The sequence below is a fragment of the Microtus oregoni genome, unplaced genomic scaffold, assembly GCF_018167655.1.
Source record: "Microtus oregoni isolate MIOR12 unplaced genomic scaffold, Mior012 000013F_ref0000133, whole genome shotgun sequence".
Taxonomy (NCBI): Eukaryota; Metazoa; Chordata; class Mammalia; order Rodentia; family Cricetidae; genus Microtus; species Microtus oregoni.
In genome coordinates, this window is record NW_024543072.1 from 42,644,465 (window position 1) to 42,664,288 (window position 19,824).

Below are 19,824 nucleotides of genomic sequence, written 5' to 3' on the forward strand. Positions count from 1 at the left end.
CTGGCGGTCTCTGGCCTGTGTTGTTCTCTGGCGTCATTCAGATCAGAAGTGCTCACTTAGGGTAAGTGCTCAGGTGCTGCTTGCAAGCTACAAACTGCCCGCAGCCGCAGCAAGCGCACATCTGCCATCTTATGGAGGCACAGAACCGTTCATCCCATGTCCTTGTGGTGTTCGGAGAAGACAAGTACAAACCTTACTCAAAAGGAACAGAGTCAGGAGCCAGTTTTAGGCCAGGTAAGTCAATTCATCGTAAAGTCCAGTTTTACTGCTGAATATAATTTGTTCGGTAAGTTACTTAACCTCCATTAGAGCCTAGTAAGGGTCACACTTCTGACAGCCCATGAGATGCACAGCAAAGCTCGGCATGTTTCCACAGTACTCTCAGCTAATAACATTCCAACTCAACCACATTATTGTAGTGTTCATGTGCAAGAAAACTCTATATAGTGCTTCAAAAGCATACCTAGAATTTTATGACGGGTGAGACAGTTCGGGCAGGCCAAAACATTCGCCTCCAAAACTTGATAACCAAGATCTACGGATAGTCACAAGACCCAAGGTTTAATCCCCAACATTGTAAATAAAATTCAAAACAGAACAGACAACCTAAGATAGAATGGCAGTCTATGTAGTAAGAGAAAACCTCCTTCCATGGGTTACCCTCCAGCTGCAACCTCCGCGTACACAGTGCATGACGTAACGGGGCACAAACACACAAATGGGAAACATTCTTTAAGAAAATGAATGCATGTGGTCTACAACTGGAGAGAATGGACACCTAGGAACAGGTCCCTCACTCTGCTGCTCTGAATGTTTAGGAGTGTCTCAAATTTAAAGATGCCTTCTCTGCTTTCTTTCTCCAAGCTCTTAGACACTTCAGCGTGTGTGTGTGTGTGTGTGTGTGTGTGTGCATGTGTGAGCACAGGGTCTCATACATGCTGAGCAAGTCTTTCTACCACTGAGCTACATCCCTAGCCCTTAGCATATCTCCCTCCTTGGTGGTTGTTTGAGAGAGCGTGTCTCTACAGAGGCCTAGCAGGCCTAGAACTTGCTATATAGCCCAAGCTAGTCCTAACCTTGCAGCAATCCTCCTGCCAAGTACTGGGATAAGAGGCATCTCCTACCACGCCCAGTCTATAACAGACAGGAGAGTTTTCTAGTATATTATTGATAAATGAAAAAACAAAAAGAATATTTGTTAAGGATGTAGGTGGAGCTCAGTGGTAGACTTGTATAGCATGTGCAAGGCCCTGGATTTAATTATCAACACATTAAAAACTTAGAGCAAAAACATGTCAAATGATCCCATTTACAGGAAATTCTACATTAGGCAAATGATTAAAATCTACAGTGAAAGAAAAACCAGCTCATGGTTGCTGGAGGAAGACGGACGGACTGGAAAACAGCCCAAGGGAAACAGGAGTGACCATGTGTTGTTTGTCGTCAAAATTAAAGCCTGCGTACTTAACTGTGTGCCTTTTATTCTTAATGTTATGACAAATAGGATGTCCTAAAATGTTTCATCTATCTACAGTGTAGTACAACGCAATGGCAAAGGAACCACCACAGCGTTCTCCCCAGACGCTCAACATATACTTCTCTGCCCGACAGCACACGTCAGTCAACCCGGCAGCTGCTCTCAAACCCTTTGGAAGCCTTCACCTCTGTACAGGGTTGAAGCAGCATTCCCTCAGAACCAGGGGACAAACATGTTTTTACCTCAACTCATAGTCACATGGTCTGATATCTGAGCCATCTGGAGGCCGCTGTTTTAGAACCAGGCAAATCTTTTGAGCAGTGACTAACCCATATTAGGAAGAGACTTCATTTGGAACCTTACGAGGAAAGCACAGAAGCTGGGTACTGTGGTGAGCCAGTAATCCCAGCACTTGGGAGGCGGGGCTAGGAGGACCATGAGTTTGAGATCACCTATGCCATATGGCAAGTTCCGGACCAGCCTGAGCTACGGAACAGACCTTGTCAAAAAAACAAAAGTGAGGCCATGCCTCACAGTGATGAAAAATGTTTTGCTAATGACTTCTGTAACCAGAAAAACTGATCCTTAGCTGTTTTAAAAAAGGTATTTGAGGCCGGGCGGTGGTGGCGCACACCTTTAATCCCAGTACTTGGGAGGCAGAGGCAGGCGGATCTCTATGAGTTCAAGACCAGCCTGGTCTACAAGAGCTAGTTCCAGGACAGGCTCCAAAACCACAGAGAAACCCTGTCTCGAAAAAAAACCAAAAAAAAAAAAAAAAAGGTATTTGATGGTTATCTTTCCCACAAAGCATAGGAATGTGTCTCAAATGACACATTTACTTTTAGTGAATCTCTTCCAAGTTCAACTGTGAAATGTTGGTTTTCAGTGTCCCATAGTAACTCATTTTCTGCTTTGTCTTCTCTAGGGCTCAGAACTGGTCAAAGTTCTAGGATTTATTTTCCACTCATGGAGACTAAAGGGTAGCTTACATTTTTCTGGCCAGTGTGGCAAAATGTCAATGTCTTTTATATCAGGGTGCAAATACTTGTTATGTCCTACAGTCTTCTCTGTGTTTAAGATAATAAGTAACTTTTAAAAAATGAATAATGGGCCAGGCAGTGGTGGCACACGCCTTTAATCCCAGCATTCAGCAGGCAGAGGAGTGGACCTCTGTAGTCCAGCCTGGTCTACAGAGCAAGTTCCAGGAGAGCCAGGCTATACAGAGAAGCCCTGTCTCGAAAAACCAAAACAAACAAGAAACCAAAAAAGCCAACAACAAACAAATAATGGGTCAGGGAGGTGCTGTACTGGGCAAGAACATCTGCTGTACAGACACGCGGACCTGAGTTCGAATCTCCAAGGTTTGGTGCATCTGGGAAGACTGCTGGTCAGCCTGACAAAGGAAAACAACTGGTAGCCCCCACATCCGCATGCACGGGTGCAAACACACAAACTCACACGCTGCACACACTCCCACACATACCACAAGAAAAAATTGAAAAGAAAAAAAGGGTAACAAAATGTATTTGTCTCTGTACAAGAAGTACCTGTCAGGGCCTATAATGATAACCAGGAGCGCCTCCTGCCCATTTTATAACAAGCTGGAAAGACAGGACAGGAAAAGCTGCGTTTGGAGAAAACTCAGGGTTGGGCAGGGCAGCAGGACCTAGCTCATCCTTCTCATCCTGCAAGTCTCAGGTGTGGCCAACGAGACCCAGGGAAAACAAGGAAAGATGGAGATCTGGAGAAGACAGAACAAAAGGGAAGGGCCAGGTATCGGGAAGCAAAGAGGAGGAGGCGGGACTAAAGTTCAGAGTAAATAGAGCAAAGGACCATCCGGAACAGGGGTTTAGACACGAAGGACATCATGACAAACACACAGCAGCAGGGTCCAGCATGTTTAAACATTCCGCTTTCAGTAAACTATCCCATTTTAGGCTCTCAGAACAAAAAGAACAGGTATCTTGGACATAAATGATTTGCCATCCAAGAACACAGCATATCTAACTGTGACCATTAACATTTAAAAAGTGCCTTTTTGGTGCCAGGCAGCCAAACATGTATTAGTAACTCAAATCCTTGCAACGAGGCATAAAGTAGAAACTCTTCTAGCATTCTTACTACTTTCCAAACAAAGATAGGGGTCAAGAACCTCACTCAAGCACACATGACTAAAGGTAAAGCTGGAGTCTCAAGTGAGGTGGCCTGCCTATGACATACAGTGTTTTAGTAAGACCCTAAAAATGGCTTAAACACTGCAAAGGTCCGATGCTGGTCCAGTGGATCTAGCTTTGAATCGGGACTCTAGTATATATAGTCTGAGTAAATCTGCAGGTTCAACACTTCCCCATCCCTGACACAAGGTGGTTGGCGGGCTTGGAGCTATGTATGTAGACCAAGCTGGCCTTAAACGCATAGAAATTTGCCTGGATTAAAGGCCTGCACCACCATGACTAGCTCAGATCCGTAACATTTTTCAAAATACCTATTTCAATGCTATAGAAAGTCTCTGGTAACACTGATGTAAATCATCCTGCTATCTACCAGTTAAGATACAAAAGACTTTATATCCACCTTGGGTCATTTGTCCCCCTGGCCTCTCAAACTTCAAACCCGAGACCATGTGACTCACAACTCCTGCTCATGATGTCCCAAGATCAATGAGATTTAAGGTTTTGATAATTCAAGCATCAAGTCCTAACTGGTTCTACTTGTTACTATGATTTTGTCCTTTTCTCTAGTTCTGCTTCATTGTCCTAAATGTTTTTTGTCATGTGCTTGGTTAAGCGGGTAACAGTATGCCGCAGGTCCTATCACGCTCCCACGGGAAGAAACTAGCCCAAGGCCATTTAGCAGAAGTAGAATATAAACCCAGAAGCTGAAAAGCTATTATTTTTCCCTCATAAAAAGCAGTTTTGGTGGACTTGGTGGTGCATGCCTGTAATCCCAGCTCTAGAGACACAGGCAGGCAGATCTCTGTGTTTTGAGGCCAGACTGGTCCCCAAACTGGTATGATCCTGTCTCAAAAAGCAGCTTTCAAGCTGTATCACCAAAGATCCATTGGAGGTTCAGGGTAAAGAAGGAGACCAGAGACGTAAGAGGTGGCTCACCGCTTTTCAGATGGCCATGGCGTGCAGACTGCCATGTTCTTTGCATGCCAGACTTAGATTGGATTATTTGTTTGGCTGAGGTTCTCTTCCCTGGAACTTGAAGACTATAACCTCAGTCACCCACCTCCCCTTAAGAGGTGACTGTATTTTTCTTCCAGTCCACCCCAATACTTATATTCCCAAATCTGCCAGAAAATTATGGGAAGTTATGATGGTCAGTTTAAAAATGTTATCATTATGTATAATCAACTCTTCCACACTACAAACACTAGCATGTACAAACTGAGTATCTCAGATCATTTTGATTTTAATCATTAGAATTTAGTCAAATTAATCAGTATTTTAGTAAAATTATATTTACTGTAAATGTCCTAATTTATAAAATTTTAAAAATATTTTAAAAATATTCCAAAAACCTAAGCTACAAGACTTCCAAAATTTCCTTCTCTGTCTAGTTTTAGCTCTTCTACATTATATTAATTTCTGGGAGCTTAGTATACACTGGGTATTTTAAGTTACATGTGGAGGCAAAGTGACTAGAGTCCTTTCTCTGGCCCAATGTTACCACCCAGAGTTGCTGGTGGCTTAACTTATACTTGCAGTACTGAGAACTTGCCAGGATCCTTTTTTTTTTGGTATAGAGTTTATTTAGTGGGTTATGAAGGAGGGGAAGGGGGGAGGAGAAGAGAGACAGAAACTGCCTCTCCAGAAGAAGGGCGGACAGTTAGAGCCAGGCTCCCTTCTAAGCCAAGTACATACTATGAATGTACTGGTGCAGGTCTCAATGTATGGTCCATAGACTATTCACAGTAGCTTACACACTGAGAAAATTTTTTTTTTTTTTTTTGGATTTTCGAGACAGGGTTTCTCTGTGGTTTTGGAGCCTGTCCTGGAACTAGCTCTTGTAGACCAGGCTGGTCTCGAACTCACAGAGATCCGCCTGCCTCTGCCTCCCGAGTGCTGGGATTAAAGGCGTGCGCCACCACCGCCCGGCCTGAGAAAATTTTAATTTGAAAGTATTTCCAGTTACTCCTTGATATGAAAATTCAATGGTATAAATTCTTCATGTTGATACTACTAGTTCAAAAGTTGGTTAAAGCAAAAATTTTGTTTCTATTTTGCTAATGTTTAAATCGCAGACACGTAGAATCTTAGTATACATCTTTGGGGCATAGGTATTCTTAACTAAAGAAATGAAGAGGGAATAGGAGCCTCTACAAAGGTAGGGAAGAGCTTGAGGATCAACAATGAGGGAGTGCCTCACCGCAAGTTAATGCCTGACCAGGAGAGACCGTCCCCCCATGATGGACACAGGCAGACACAAGAGTGGCTCACTAGAATACAATCTTTAGAGACAAACAAAGCCAGGTTTCACAACATGTGGAAAGCAAGATTTGTTGTACATCATCAGCTATTCATTTTTCCACGTCTCCCCTTAAAAGATCAGTTTGATCAGTGGAGGCAGTGTGCCGTTTCAGGACAAGGCCAATCCTCGGCCAAGTTCTTTTCAGACTAGTGTGTGAACCAGTACCTGATAATGAGATATTCTTTTAAAAAAGAAAAATCTGCTGAGACATTTCAGAAAGATTTTATTTCCAAATTAAGACTTGTAAGAAAGAAAGACATGTGCCCTTGCTGTCTGGCACAACAAACCATACTGAACCCATTTAAAAACAACTATGAGAACACAAGGCAACCATAAGGACCCCAGGGGAGGAAAGAGAAGAACCCGGGTCCTTGATAACATTTCTGCTGCAACTGAAGCACTGGATCACCTAGAATCTTAAGTAGGATTTAAAAATTGTTCAGTGGCTTCTTAGATGTTCCCAGGAGCTTTTTCTAAGTTGCTTAACTCCAAATCTGATTCCATGATTTCCACGAACAGGAGAACCCCAGAATGTGGCCAATGCTCAGCGAACATTCTCATGTCTAAGAAAAAGCATCCACTAGACTACTCTTAAACTGTATGGAGTCAAGTTTTATCATTGTTATACACTTCACAGCACAGGTTATTTTTCCATTTCCATGGGAGGACGTAGATTCAGTCACCACAAGACAGTAGAGTCTTTGGTTATATAGAGACAACTAAGTGTAAACTGGTAACATTCTCAACCCTTTTTTGTAACCTACGTAGGTATTGACAAATAGACTGTGAAGGACCAGTTATCAATACTGTAACACTTACGCTGAGGATAAAATGGTTTTATATATAGATATATGAAAAAATTTTATATATACACACACATCTCTCTCACTTCTGACCAATGTATAAAAGGAAAAATTTAGAACAATGTAGTGTATTAAAATTTACTAGAATAATCTAGAATCCAGCTACAAGAATGTGTTTTCAGAAAAGTTACTGTTAGAAAAACAGTTAATGAGGCATACAGCATGGGGCCTCCCCTCCAGACATTATTTCATTAATACTTAGGAAGGGCAATCTAGTTCTAAAGCATTTGTCTGGACTATAGGTTAGTTTGACTCCAGGTAAATAGTCTGCAATACTGACTAAGTTTATGCTATAGAGAGAGAGAGAATAAATGCATAGGTCATAGACCACAGAAGTAGACCCAACAAGTTAAGCAATTGACAAAGTAGTGACAGTCTGAGTCAGATTCAGAAAGGGGCCTCAGGTGAAACTCAGGGGAAGCGTACTAGCCTAGCGTGCACGAGGGCACCCAGATTCAATCCCCAGCACCTTAAAAAAAATTATGAAATAAAGAAAAAGAGACAGAAAAACAGCTAACTCTTCATCTCCCCTAGGCTATGGACGCAAAGCCTGGAGAGTCTTCATGATTCCATTACAGAAGTCACTTGCTTTGGCCAAGTTTTTTGTTTAAGGTTTTGTCTGTTCTGGACAAGATTAACTGTAATGCAGGATTAAAACCAGCTACTCTCGAGTCATGTATCTTTTTTCTAACCAGTGGAGGACCCAGAAGAAATGGATGGCAAGCTTTCTCAAAGGTCCACCTGGTGAGATTTTGAGGTGCCCACTCAAGTGGGAAAGACCAAGGCAGAACAAGGCTTCTATTAGCAGGATTGTCAGGATAACATTCAGGGCAATAATCAGCTCTGTTAATACGGTCTAAGAACACTTGGTAACATTCATTTTCAACAAGTTCAGTTTGGTATAACCAATGCCCTAGTTCTAAACTAGGGAACCACTGTTGCCCACAATCAGGGCAGTGTGAATTATCGGAGAACATCTGGGCTTAGAAAGACAACACAAGCAATGTAACAGCAAAAGGCAACAAGGACAGAGAGAGAAAGGCAGTAAGCGACAATCAGTCCTGTTACAGTTCCTTTAGCAACTTCTCAGTTCAACAACACTTGAGTGTCAAATCTGGCTTGCACCTCAATGCAGTTCTTCAAGATCTTGTGGTCTAGTTTTCTCTGTACTCAGAGACCAGTCCAGTCTAGAATACTATCAGTCACTTACTAGCAGCACAGTTCACAGAATAGCTCCTTCAAATTCCAGCGTCTTAAGGAAAGCCAGACCTCTAGTCTGAACTGTTCCGCAGCAGTATCAGCTGGTGATGGTATCACACGAAGGTACTCTGCTCTGCTGGTAAGATGATTACGCCTGGTGAAACAGAGGCGTTGACGGAGCCAGTGATCTCCTGTTGATGCTGGCACTCCCACCCGATGGCTCTCTACAGTGATGTAGCAGGGTCAGGAAAGCCTGGTGGCGTCTGCTTCAGAGGATCCAATGAAGTCAGTCTTGAAAGGACCGTTATCTGGACCCAGTCACAGAGAAGTAGCTAACGACGTTGCGCTTGCAGAATGTCTGGGAATGCGCCACATACCTGCAAATGATAAAACTTCAGACGACTCATATGGGCTTTGCAGTTGCTCACAATGTTAGAAGCATGCATTTGAGAATTACTTGCATCAGTCAAAAATTCTTTACATCAGTCAAGGTAGATGACAACAGCCTCACGGGTTTCCCCATAACTTAACTTAGGTCAAACCCATCCTACCTATTTGGAAGTTACTCTTCTGGGCACAGGATGGGTTCTGAATCATTTAGAATTTATATGAAGATTAATGTGGCCTGTCTGCCGGACTACATTTTGTTTTTTGCTACATCTTTTACATTTTGAGACTAAAATATTCATATATCATTTCCATGAAATAGGGACCATAAGGTATTCCTATAACATGTGGGTACCAGTCACTATGACAGCCTTTCCATCAAAGGCTTCAAGCTAACCATGAAAAATCTTAAAGTATTAGATAATAGTCCTAAGCAGCTAACCATAAAAAAAAAATTAAAAACTCATTTGAAAGCTGAAAAAGGCATCGGTGGAGAAAGTGGAACCTTTTTATACAGGTTAAAACACAGTCAGTTTGAGATTACACGAAACACTGCATGAGCAACAAACCCGAGCTACACTCATGACCCTGGACCCTGAATGGAGCACAAGGGAGGGAAAAGGGACACATGGATCAAGATGGCTGCCTAGGAAGTGCCAGTTTATCAAATTAAAATATGTGTCCTGCCATCCTCCAGTAGTTTTTATAAATCCCAAGGCTCAATCATGTGAGACTAGGGACACTGAAAACAATATAACAGGTCTCAAAACAAGGGTACTACTGGCCCTACCAGTCCAAGCCGTTCTCTGAGAGACTAGAGGATTTTACAACAAACAAAGTGAAAAGCAGGGATACATTCTGACAGGAGACAAGAGTCAGCATATATGCAGTAACTAGGTACCAGTCTGCCAATTCAGGTCCTCAGTTTCTGGAAATATTTTTAAGGAAATATTTGGGAGTGAAACCAGGAATAACAGATTGCATTGACCTGTGTACAACGGCCCTCTTAACAAGGTATCTAGTTATAATACAGACAGATAATAAACAAACCCTCCATAACCTTGAATCTCGTTAAACAAAAGCAATGAAAGCGAAGTTATATAATCCACCATTTAAAAGATAAGAGAACTCTAGATTTTTAGAGCAAAACACAGAAACACAATAAAATAACTATTTCATATCCAAGAAACTGGCCAAAAAAGGGGAGACTAATAAACCTGACGGGGCTCTAGGTACTCTATCTAAGCAAAACCACCTTTCCATGCTCACAAATCAAGAAAAAGCCCTGAAGGTTCCAGAGCTCAGAGTAACTCTACCCTTCCCTCAACCTTCATCCCTCCAACTTCAATGTCAAACAAACATCGTTCCTCAAGTATTCATGAATAAGAACATCACTGTTACCTGTTCAGACAAGTCACCCTGGTCCTTCAGAGTACTAAGCAAGAATCCAAAGGGGGTCCAAATTTCCAAGCACTGCCCATCACCAGTCTCTTCATTCATTCTTTATACTTACAATTACAGATTAGGAATGAAGAGAGGCCAAGAAATGCTCGTGGAAACACCTGACCCCAATATTGACAACTTCACTACCACTATTTGCTTAAAAGCCTCAGGACCAATGCCATGCCATTCATGTTAATCCGAGAATCTCAGCCTTCCTTGTTAATACTTCACCCTTCACACGCTAATCTTTGTAGCGCTAAAAGGGCATGAGAAAACACCAATACCTGGCGATAATCAACTTCGCTGCGGCTGTTTTGTCACTAAAGCATAACCAGCACAAGAGCTGGATTTTGTGATTTCATTTGTTGTGTATGTGTACAAGCACGGACATGCCTCCACATACACGTGGAGGTCAGAGGACCAGGATGTGAGTTCCATGAAGATTCTCATCAGGCTTGATGACAAGCACCTCTACCCCTGCGCCATCTTGCCAGTCTTAGGGAAAGTAAACGAGACCTAACGGACAGCTTGAATCCCTACACTACTGAAAGGAGTGTAAACTCATAACCACTTTAGGAATACACTCATGAGAAACCCTCACAGATGCTATCAGAGCCAGAAAGGAAACCTCCATGGTAGCCCAGGGTAACAGTAAACTAAAAGCTAAATGTCCACAAATAAGACGGATGAATAAACTGCAGTCCTAACACAGAATGGGACATACGAACACAGATGAAATTCAAAATGCTGAGTTACAAAAACAGGTACAAGAAAAAAATATGAATACACACATTTCTAAATAAACTTTCTACTTAAATGGTTTAAAAAGCATGAAAAACTAGTATTTTTTTCTTCTTGTAACTAGATGGAGAACAATGACATTCTCTATCATAAATTCTCATGGCTTATAGTACCTCCATTCATTATTTTATAACTTAAAATATCAGCAACAGCAGTAAGAAAGAAACAGGCAAAACAAGCCTTCTACACTAATGAAGAGACAGTGGCCCTGCTCAGAGACAAAGAAGGTGTCAAATACTGGGATACTGAGGACCCTACCTGACCCTGTGATCAAAGACAGAGGCAGGAGGATCCCAAGTGTCAGGACAGTCACAAAGTCTCAATGAGTCCCTGCCCCCCAAAATAAAAAGAGGCCCACAGAGAGTATATATTGTTTTTCTTACAAAATTCTAAGCACGTCTTCATAGAAATATGGTCAAAAAATCAAAACACAAAAAAATTTGCCTTATGTGAGGTCCAATGTCAATTAAGATACATACAGAGAAAATAATCTTAGAAAGCAAATCTTCCTGAGTCCAGAAAGGAATCAGTGCTGCAGCTGAAGGCTCACTGACTTTCAAACATGCTTTTTTAAAAAGCCACCCACAGGTGACAGGACTTTTAGCAATGCTTAATTTCCAAACAAATTGACTGGTCACAAACAGTGGCCAGCTAGGTATGGTGGCACACACTGAGTTTGAGGCCAGCCTGGTCTACAAAGTGAGCTCCAGGACAGGACAGACAGTCAGAGCTGTTACAAAAAAAACTCAAACAAAAGAAAAACCAAACATATGAAAACACCAAAAACCAAACGGCAGAAAACAAAACAAAACAAAACAAAAAACCCAGAGTGTGTCAAAACTGAAGCTTAAAAAGCTTCCAAATAACCCAAATACTGTACCAAACACAGATGTGTTTTTCTTGTTTGAGAACACAAGCACTTAGGCAGAAGCTCTGGGACTGCAAGTTCCAAGCAGACAGGGGTACAAATAGGGCTGTCCTCCCTGACACATACACCCCAAACAAGATTCTATTTAAATCCACTGAAATGTGTACATCAATCAACAGTAACAGCTTTACATGAATTTAATAATTTAACTATTCTGATCTCGTTTCATTCTCATTATAAATGTCAGTGTGAAACCCCATAACTACCTGTATTTTAAGATACATATTTTTAAATTTGTGTGTATAGGTGTTTGCCCTCAGAGGCCAGAAAAGGGTATCAATCCCAAAGAGCTGTTTACAGACATGTGAGCTGCTACATGGGAATTGGGACTCAAACCTGGGTCCTCCAGAACAGTCAGTTATCTCTCCAGCACCACCCACAATCTGCTTGTTTTGTTTTTAGACATGATCTCATGTAGGCCAGACTAGCCTCAAAATCAATACAACTCTGACCTGATCTTCCTATCGTGGCCTTCAGGAGTAGTGGGATTACAGGCATATCCACCGTTTCTGGGATAGAGGCCATAGTCTGTTTGTGCTAGGTGAACACTATCAACTGAGCTACATTTCTAATACTAAACCTGACTTACTTGTCTGCTTGCTTGTTTGTTTTTGAGACAGGGTCTCACTGTGTAGCCTGATTAACTGAGATTAAAGGTGTGTGCCATCATATCCCAGTCCAAATCTGCCATTGATAGTATATATTATGCATAAAATTAAAAAATAATCTTTGGGGGGCTGGAGAGATGGTTCAGTGCTTATTCTAAGGTTAGTAAATAACTATAATTTTATGTCTACCTTTTGTATAACCAAAGTTTAACCAAAGTTTCAACAAGTTTTTTTTTTTTTTTTTTTTTTTTTTAAGACAGGGTATTTCTGTATAGTCCTGGCTGTCCTGGAACTTGCTCTGTAGACCAGGCTGGCCTTGAACTCAGAACTCCCTGCTAATTAAAGGCATGGGCCACCACCGCCCAGCTAACTTTCTCTAAATTTACAGACAAAATACAACAATAAGAGCTTCATAATCCACACCTAGCTCTGAATTTAGATGGGCTAGTAAGGATTTATATATAAGGCTTACTTTCACTACTGAGCACATGTTTCTCTTCACAACAGTGGACAACTGGAAAATATGCCAGGCCAGAAAACAGCTGCAAATGTTCTCTCTCACGCCAGGAACTACAAGTAAACGGGTGTGTGCACGCACACATCTAAGCAAGCATGCGTGTGCACATGCGCATTGCAAGCATACTTATGGGGGTAGGGAGAACAAGCATACAGAACTATTTTAGACTTCTATTGGCACAGGTGCATCTACTATGGCCTGCCTGATGAAACTCATGGCTCAAATTCTATCTGCAGTTCCAGTTTAAAACACTGACAACCAAACTTTTAAAGCTAATGTGCAGCTTCTTGACCTAATGCCAAACTTGTTTCTTTTTTTGTACTAGGTAGTTGCGTCTACATCTGTTAGTATCTGCCTATCATTGCAATATACTGGAAATATTATCTTCACTAACCAGCAATAAATGTTTAACAAGTGTTCTGGGTAACTGAAAGGTGGTGTAAAACCAGAAGTTTAAACTACAGGGGAAACACTCCAATACCCCCTTAGGAAGTTTTTAACATAAAAACTAGATGCCTTGGAGCAGTTCGGATACTATACATACTTTTGTTGATATAGTTTTCTGAGCGCAAAAAAATATTTTTCTACTTCCCACTTCCTTCTAAATATTTTGATGACTCTTACACTTCTGGTTTAGGAGAGTCATATAGCATAAGAGCAATGCACAAAGGATCCCCAAGTTTACTAAGAAATCTGACACTACGCAGCATAACTGACTCAATTTTTTGTTTTAATGAGATTCTCCCTCCCTAGTAGCCCAGCCTGGCCTCAATTGGTGCCTCTTATGGCTCAGCCTCATCAGTTCCTGAAATCTATACTGAGTCTAGATCATGACCCTCAATTTTACCTCAACTTCCATATACACTTTTTTTCTGGAATCTTATATAACCAGGCTTGAACTCCGTCCTCAGCCTTCTGACTACTAAGATTACAGATGCTCTATCCACAGTTTATTATTTACTCAATTGTTTTGCTGTTGTTTTTTGCTTTGTTTTATTTCAGTTTTGTTTTTTGAGACAGGGTTTCTCTGTGTAGCCCTGGCTGTCCTTGAACTTGCACAGTAGACCAGGCTGGTCTTGAACTCTGCCACCCCAGTGCTGGGATTAAAGGTGTGTGCCACCACGCCTAGCTTATTTACTCACTTCGGGCTTTTTAAATCCTTAAGTATCTTTATGTAACCTTGCTGGACCTCAAACTCAGATCTGCCTGTATACTGCCTCTACCTCCCAATGCTGGGGGTTAAAGGTGTGCACTAGACAACCTGCCCTGTATTAATTCTTTGAGACAGGGTCTTCCCTCATTCACCTGGAAGGTAGGCTGGTAGCCAGCAATCTTCCTGTTTCTCCCCCATCCCATACCTGGGATCATAGACAGGGTCTCACTATGTAGCTCTGGCTGGCCTGGAACTAGCTATATAGACCATACCTGGTACTACCAACTCACAGAAAAGTTTCAGAAACGATGCCATTTCCTTACATGCTTCATTCAATATCTTATGTAAGGGGAAATTGTTAAAACCAACAAACTCAACATTGATAAGTCTACTAATAAAATCACATACTATCTTCCCTAAACTGCTAAGCGGTTCCTAGCATGTAATACCCACAAGGCATGGTGAACAATAGGATTAACTTCCTAAATTAAGATTTTACATCCTATCTGGCACCTTCTCTAAGCTGCTAACTCTATAAATACAGGTTGCTGTTGGATGGCCTATCTTGTTTCCCCCAAAGTCCAGCAACCAGTTTTATGTTAAAGGACCTGATTATCTGAAAGGTGTATCAGCAATCTCTCCAAGAACTTGGAAAAAAATCTTCATGTTTAAAACAGAACCCATATGACATTTAGTTTTTATCTCCTCCGTCTCTTATATGTAAGTTTAATTTTACCTTGTCTTTTGTGACCTTGACAGTCTGCAAGAATACTGTCAGTTGGACGAAGTCTGTCAGTTTAAGTTAACAGTTTATTGTTAACTGAATAAGTGTAACAGTTTATTGTGATTTGGAAAACAAAAAGTTCATAGAATAACCAAAACTGAAGAAACAACATGTCCTCATGCATATTATGCCTATGTCTTACCGAATACAAACCTTAAGCACTAGGTTTGCACACTGTCTCCACTGTCAGGTTACCACTTTCTTTAGCAGTTAGTATTATCTTAGGAGATACCCCAACTCTTCTCTACCTTTCACTTGCCAGTACCCAGGCAAATGTTACATGAAACCATCACTACGGTGCTTCTTGTTTCATGGTAACGTCCTACTTCCTTCTTACCTGCTATGCTTATTCACTGAATTGTCAGAGTGAACTGGAGATCCCAGTAAGATGTTATCAGTAAGGATTTAGGAATACAGACTTTATGGGTTTAAATTCCATACTATCAGCATTCATTTTGCTGTTCCCATTGTTTTAAGTTAGCCATTAGGAGATTCTTAAAGTTGGCTCCTGTCCCTCCAACAAGCTTTTCATAAACCAGATCCGAATGTCCACTTCTATTGGACATCAACAAAGTGACCATCAATTAAGACAATAACTATTCTTTAAAAACAGGCGTCATCATGTTGCTCAGGCTGCCCTTGAACTTAAAATCTTCCTCCTCCAGCTTCCTGAGCAGTTGGTATTACAGGCTGTGCCATTGCACCCAGTTCACCACTGATACTCCATTTCTCTGCCTAACAGTCCTATATAACAGTCCTGGCTGCCCTGGAACTCGCTCGGGTAGACCAGGCTGGCCTCAAACTCCCAGACAATCTGCCTGCTTCTGCCTCTGGAATACTGGGATAAAAGGCATGAACCACCACTTCCCTCCCAGCCATTTCCTTACTATATTCAACTTATTATCTTATATTAATTAGCATTTCATGGGAGTTAGTCGGAACTACAAATTCATAGACACATTATCCCTGAATCTCTAAAAACCTAAGGAAACGCATGCCAAAATTTAATAGGTTTGCCAGATGATCCTTTGAAATAGGGTGTCTCACTGAACCTGCAGCTAGGCTGAGGTATAGGCAAGCACTGGCCACATTTGACTTTTGACCTGCATACTGGGATCCTAAGTCAGGTCCTGTAAAGTTTAAAGGATCTTTAAAGAATAGTCACCTCCCTTTATTATAAAATACTGTTTCTCGTTCATTTTCAAAAGATAATCTGTAACATGCCTGAGTACGAACTATGTTTTCACAGTCACCACTAATAAAACCAAAGGTGACTAGAGACATTACTATTCCCTATAAGATGTTAAACAGAGGACCACCTAGTTACAAAGCATAGACTGCAATTTTTATGCAAAGAAGTTGTAAGTCAATCAACCCTCGGATAACTCCTGCCTATAGACATGACCCGCCATCCACAAACACAGAGCCGATCAGCAATCCCCTCCGCTGCCTGAGCCTGAATGCCGGCTCCTGTGCTGACTTGAGTCCTCTCCTCAGGCTGCTGGCGTTCTGAACCACAAGCGGGATACCTCCACCCAGGTGGCTAAGGCAGTGCGCCAGCGAATGAGACAGCAGCACGGAGCAGTACCAAGGCACAAAAGGGGCTCAGAAACTGTAGGTTTCACACGGAAACTGCACTAAATAAAGTACTGCTGTTTTTCTCCAGTGCATCAGAATAAAGTAAATCTAGGCGGCTCTATTAGAGCTATCTACACCTTCAAATGACAAAACTAACATTTTAAACTTGATTTTGTCATGTTTAGTTGCAAAGTAACTAAAAAGCAATACATGGGGGGACACGGGAGGAGAGAAGGGAGAGGAAACTGTGGTTGGGATGCAAAATAAATTTAAAAAATAATTTAGAAAAGCAATACAATTTGATCTGTAGAAATAATTAAATTACAAGTGAACTTTATTTCTATTTGGATTGCCAAAATCATGTACTATAACTCCTGTAATACTAGTATACAGCAGAGAAACCCAATTAGTAATATTAGTAATAGCTGTTTTTTCTTTTGTACTTAAATTTCATTTGATATTCTAAACAACCCTACAACTCCCCACTTTACTAATAAGGAAACGGGCTTAGAAGTACAACATTATCTGCCAAAGTCCTAAGATCCTCGGGCCAGCAATGGAATCTGGACAGAACAGGTCTGATCAGCCATGACTCCAAAGTCCGTGTATATAACCACTGTTCAGGACATGCTATTGACAGTGCTTGTCTCACTGCACAAAATGGACGACCAAGCACAATCGAGACACAGTCAAGCACGCTACAACTCTAATCCCAGCACCTGGGAGGCAGAGTCTGGTGGATTCTGATTCAAGGCTAAATGGTCTAATAATAGAGGGGTTCAGGTAAACCAGGACTATATAATACAGAGATCCTGCCTCAAGAAAATAAATGAAACCCCCCCCAAAAACAAACAAAAAATCCTACTCTATTTCTCAAGTAACCATCTAAATTCTGGGTATTTGTTTATTACGGAAGCTCTCAGTGTGGTAATCTCTATATTAGGAGGGAAACTGATTAAAAAAAGAAAAAGCTTACATGAGTTAGCCAAGGTCACATGACAACTGCAGCAAAATTGGTTATTTGCACTAGATCAATTAACAACATTACTTAAGAAAGCGCCTCAAAATAATAAATGTCACAATGCTTGGTTTAAACTATCCCAATCCAGAAGGCTTCCCAGAAAATTTAAAACTAGTAGTTCTGGGACCCTGTGGTAGCCATTAAAAACAAAACCTTTCATATATTTAAATAAACTATTTTTAAAACATAAGGACAGGCACTTTGGGTGTGGTTAGGCACGCTTTTAATCCCAGCATTCCAGAGGCAAGAGGGCGGTCAGGACTCCAAACAGAAACCCTGTCTTGGGGAGAAAAAAAGACAGGAACACAAAAAAAAATCGGTGTATTTAATTAGAAAAGTTAACTCATCTCTGGATCGATAAAAATAAGCATAAAATCTGACAATACAGAGAGTACTACAGATTTTGTTTAAAGAAAGAGAATGAATTTGTTTTGTTTTGTTTTTCGAGACAGGGTTTCTCTGTAGCTTTGGAGACTGTCCTGGAACTAGCTCTTGTAGACCAGGCTGGCCTACAACTCACAGAGATCTGCCTGCCTGTCTCCCGAGAGCTGGGATTAAAGGCGTGCGCCACCACCGCTCCGCTAAGGATGAATTTTTTAAAATGGGTATGAAACACAGCTGAGTACATAAAAAAGCAAGCAAAATAATTATAGGTCTTATTAAAATTTCAACGTTGGCCGGGCCGTGGTGGAGCACCCTTTTAATCCCAGCACTAGCGAGGCACAGGCAGGCGGATCCCTCTCTCCGTGAGTTCGAGGCCAGGCTACACAGAGAAACCCTGTCACTAAAAACAAAACAAAAAAACTTCAAAGTTTGTCCCTTTCAGCACTATTAGTAAGTGGAAAACGCAAATGTTCTATCTTTTAAGGACTAGAATGACTACTAGGACCCTGGTATGCAGAAAGGAGAAACGGACACTTACAGTAAGAATTCGCCTTTACATTTCAAAACTTAAAAGTAATTCTACTTCTCATCTGAAGTTCCTACCAAAAATCTACTCTCACTTTGTTTCGTTTTATGCTTGAAAGATTCCAGGCACACTTTCTGCACACTCCCGGAAATTATATACCCATCCCAACCTACCTCGATTTCTGTTTGCGCCGTAGGGAGGTGGGGGTGGGGAGGGATCCTTTCTCAAAGACCTTTTGAGAGGAGAAAATAGCAGTTCAGACTCTAAAACATGTTAAAGTTGTGATTTCGTTTTGCTTACTTACAAATTCCAGTCAAGTTTTAAATCACGGGACAGTCAGGATCAGCGGCGACAAGACTGTTCCTCCAGCTCCACAGCGCTGGTCTGCAACCCCCAGCCGCCACGGCAGAATGTCGCCTGTCCCGCCCACGTGACGTGAACTCCGCAGGGAGGAGCTCATGGAATGCTGGGATAGGTAGTCCCTTGATTCCACCTCCCCCAGCTCCTCCCACTAGGCTTCCCGGAACCTCAGCACTAGCCTTTGCTTCCAGGCACAGCCCGCTTCACTTCTCAAGGCTGAAGTGACAGGCTGCAAGACTCTGACCACCTAGTCCTTTAAAATAACCTGAAATTCAAGGCCCAGAAAAACCTACGAGGGCAGTACAGTAAGAGAAAGTACCTAAAGCACCACTCAGACATGACTTTGAACCCAGCTTCTTAGCCTAACTACAGGCTATCAAACTGATTGCTTAATCTAAATCTCAGTTTGTGCATGTGTCAATGGGTGTAAGTCTTTATACCCACATGAAGTTATGAACGCCAAAGTAGCACGTCTGCTAATGGGCAATAGTAGGCTAGGAATCAAAAACAGATATTTTGGGGCATAGTGGTGAACGCCTTTAATCCTGCACTCCGAAGGCAGAGGAAGGCAGATCTCTGAGTTTTTACTTTACAGGCTGAGACTTAAACTCAGGATCCTCCTTCCCATATAGGGATTAACGGGCCTGTGCCACCAGGCCAGGCTCCAGTTACATTTTCATTTTTATAGTGTTTAAATTTTGTCTGTGAGAATGAGCGGAGCCATCTACCATGTCTTCAGTTTACTTACAGCATTGGCATCTTTTCATTTTGTTTGTTATTTAGTTTGCCTTTTTGAGACAGGGTCTCACCATGTACCTCTCGCTGGCCTGGAGCTAACTATGTAGACTAGGCTGGCCTAGAACTCACAGAGTCTTCCAAGGGCTGGGACTCAAGGTATGCACTACCATGTCTGTTTTTTGTTGTTTGTTTCTCAAGACAGGGTTTCTTTGTGTAGCCCCTGGCTGTCCTGGAACTCACTTTGTAGACCAACCAGGCAGGCCTCCAACTCAGGTAGATCTACCTGTCTCTGCCTTTGAGTTCAGGGATTAAAGGTGTGTGCCACCATGCCAGCATATTTTTTTAAATAAAAAATAACAACAAATCAAGGTTTTATTAGCCAGGCAGTGGTGGCCCATGCCTTTTAATCCCAGCACTTGGGAGGCAGTGGCAGGCCAGTCTCTGAGTTCAAGGCCAGCCTGGTCTACAGAGCAAATTTCAGGACAGCTAGAGCTACACAGAGAAACCCAGTCTCATAAAAGTAAAATATAATAAAAATAAAAAGAAGGCTAGTCAGTGGCCCACACCTTCAATCCTGGCA

The 19,824-nt window shown here is 41.7% G+C and overlaps 2 protein-coding genes across 4 annotated transcripts in view; both read right to left on the minus strand.

The window, feature by feature from the left end:
- LOC121455064 (torsin-1A-interacting protein 2-like) overlaps positions 1 to 18,547 on the minus strand; it is a 28,709-nt gene extending 10,162 nt beyond the window's left edge. For 2 of the 3 annotated variants that reach the window (XM_041662590.1, XM_041662588.1), the window contains exon 1: positions 8,027 to 8,144. The gene's annotated coding sequence lies outside the window, so the exon portion shown is untranslated. Of the gene's footprint in view, positions 1 to 8,026; positions 8,145 to 18,450 lie in introns of those variants that run through there. The other variant, XM_041662589.1, reaches the window with a different exon arrangement.
- Positions 6,160 to 8,033, minus strand: Tor1aip2 (torsin 1A interacting protein 2). Its single transcript, XM_041662597.1, has one exon. The coding sequence runs from the start codon at positions 7,791 to 7,793 to the stop codon at positions 7,398 to 7,400; it is 396 nt and encodes a 131-aa protein (XP_041518531.1). The 5' UTR covers positions 7,794 to 8,033; the 3' UTR covers positions 6,160 to 7,397.
- Positions 18,548 to 19,824: the final 1,277 nt, after the last annotated feature.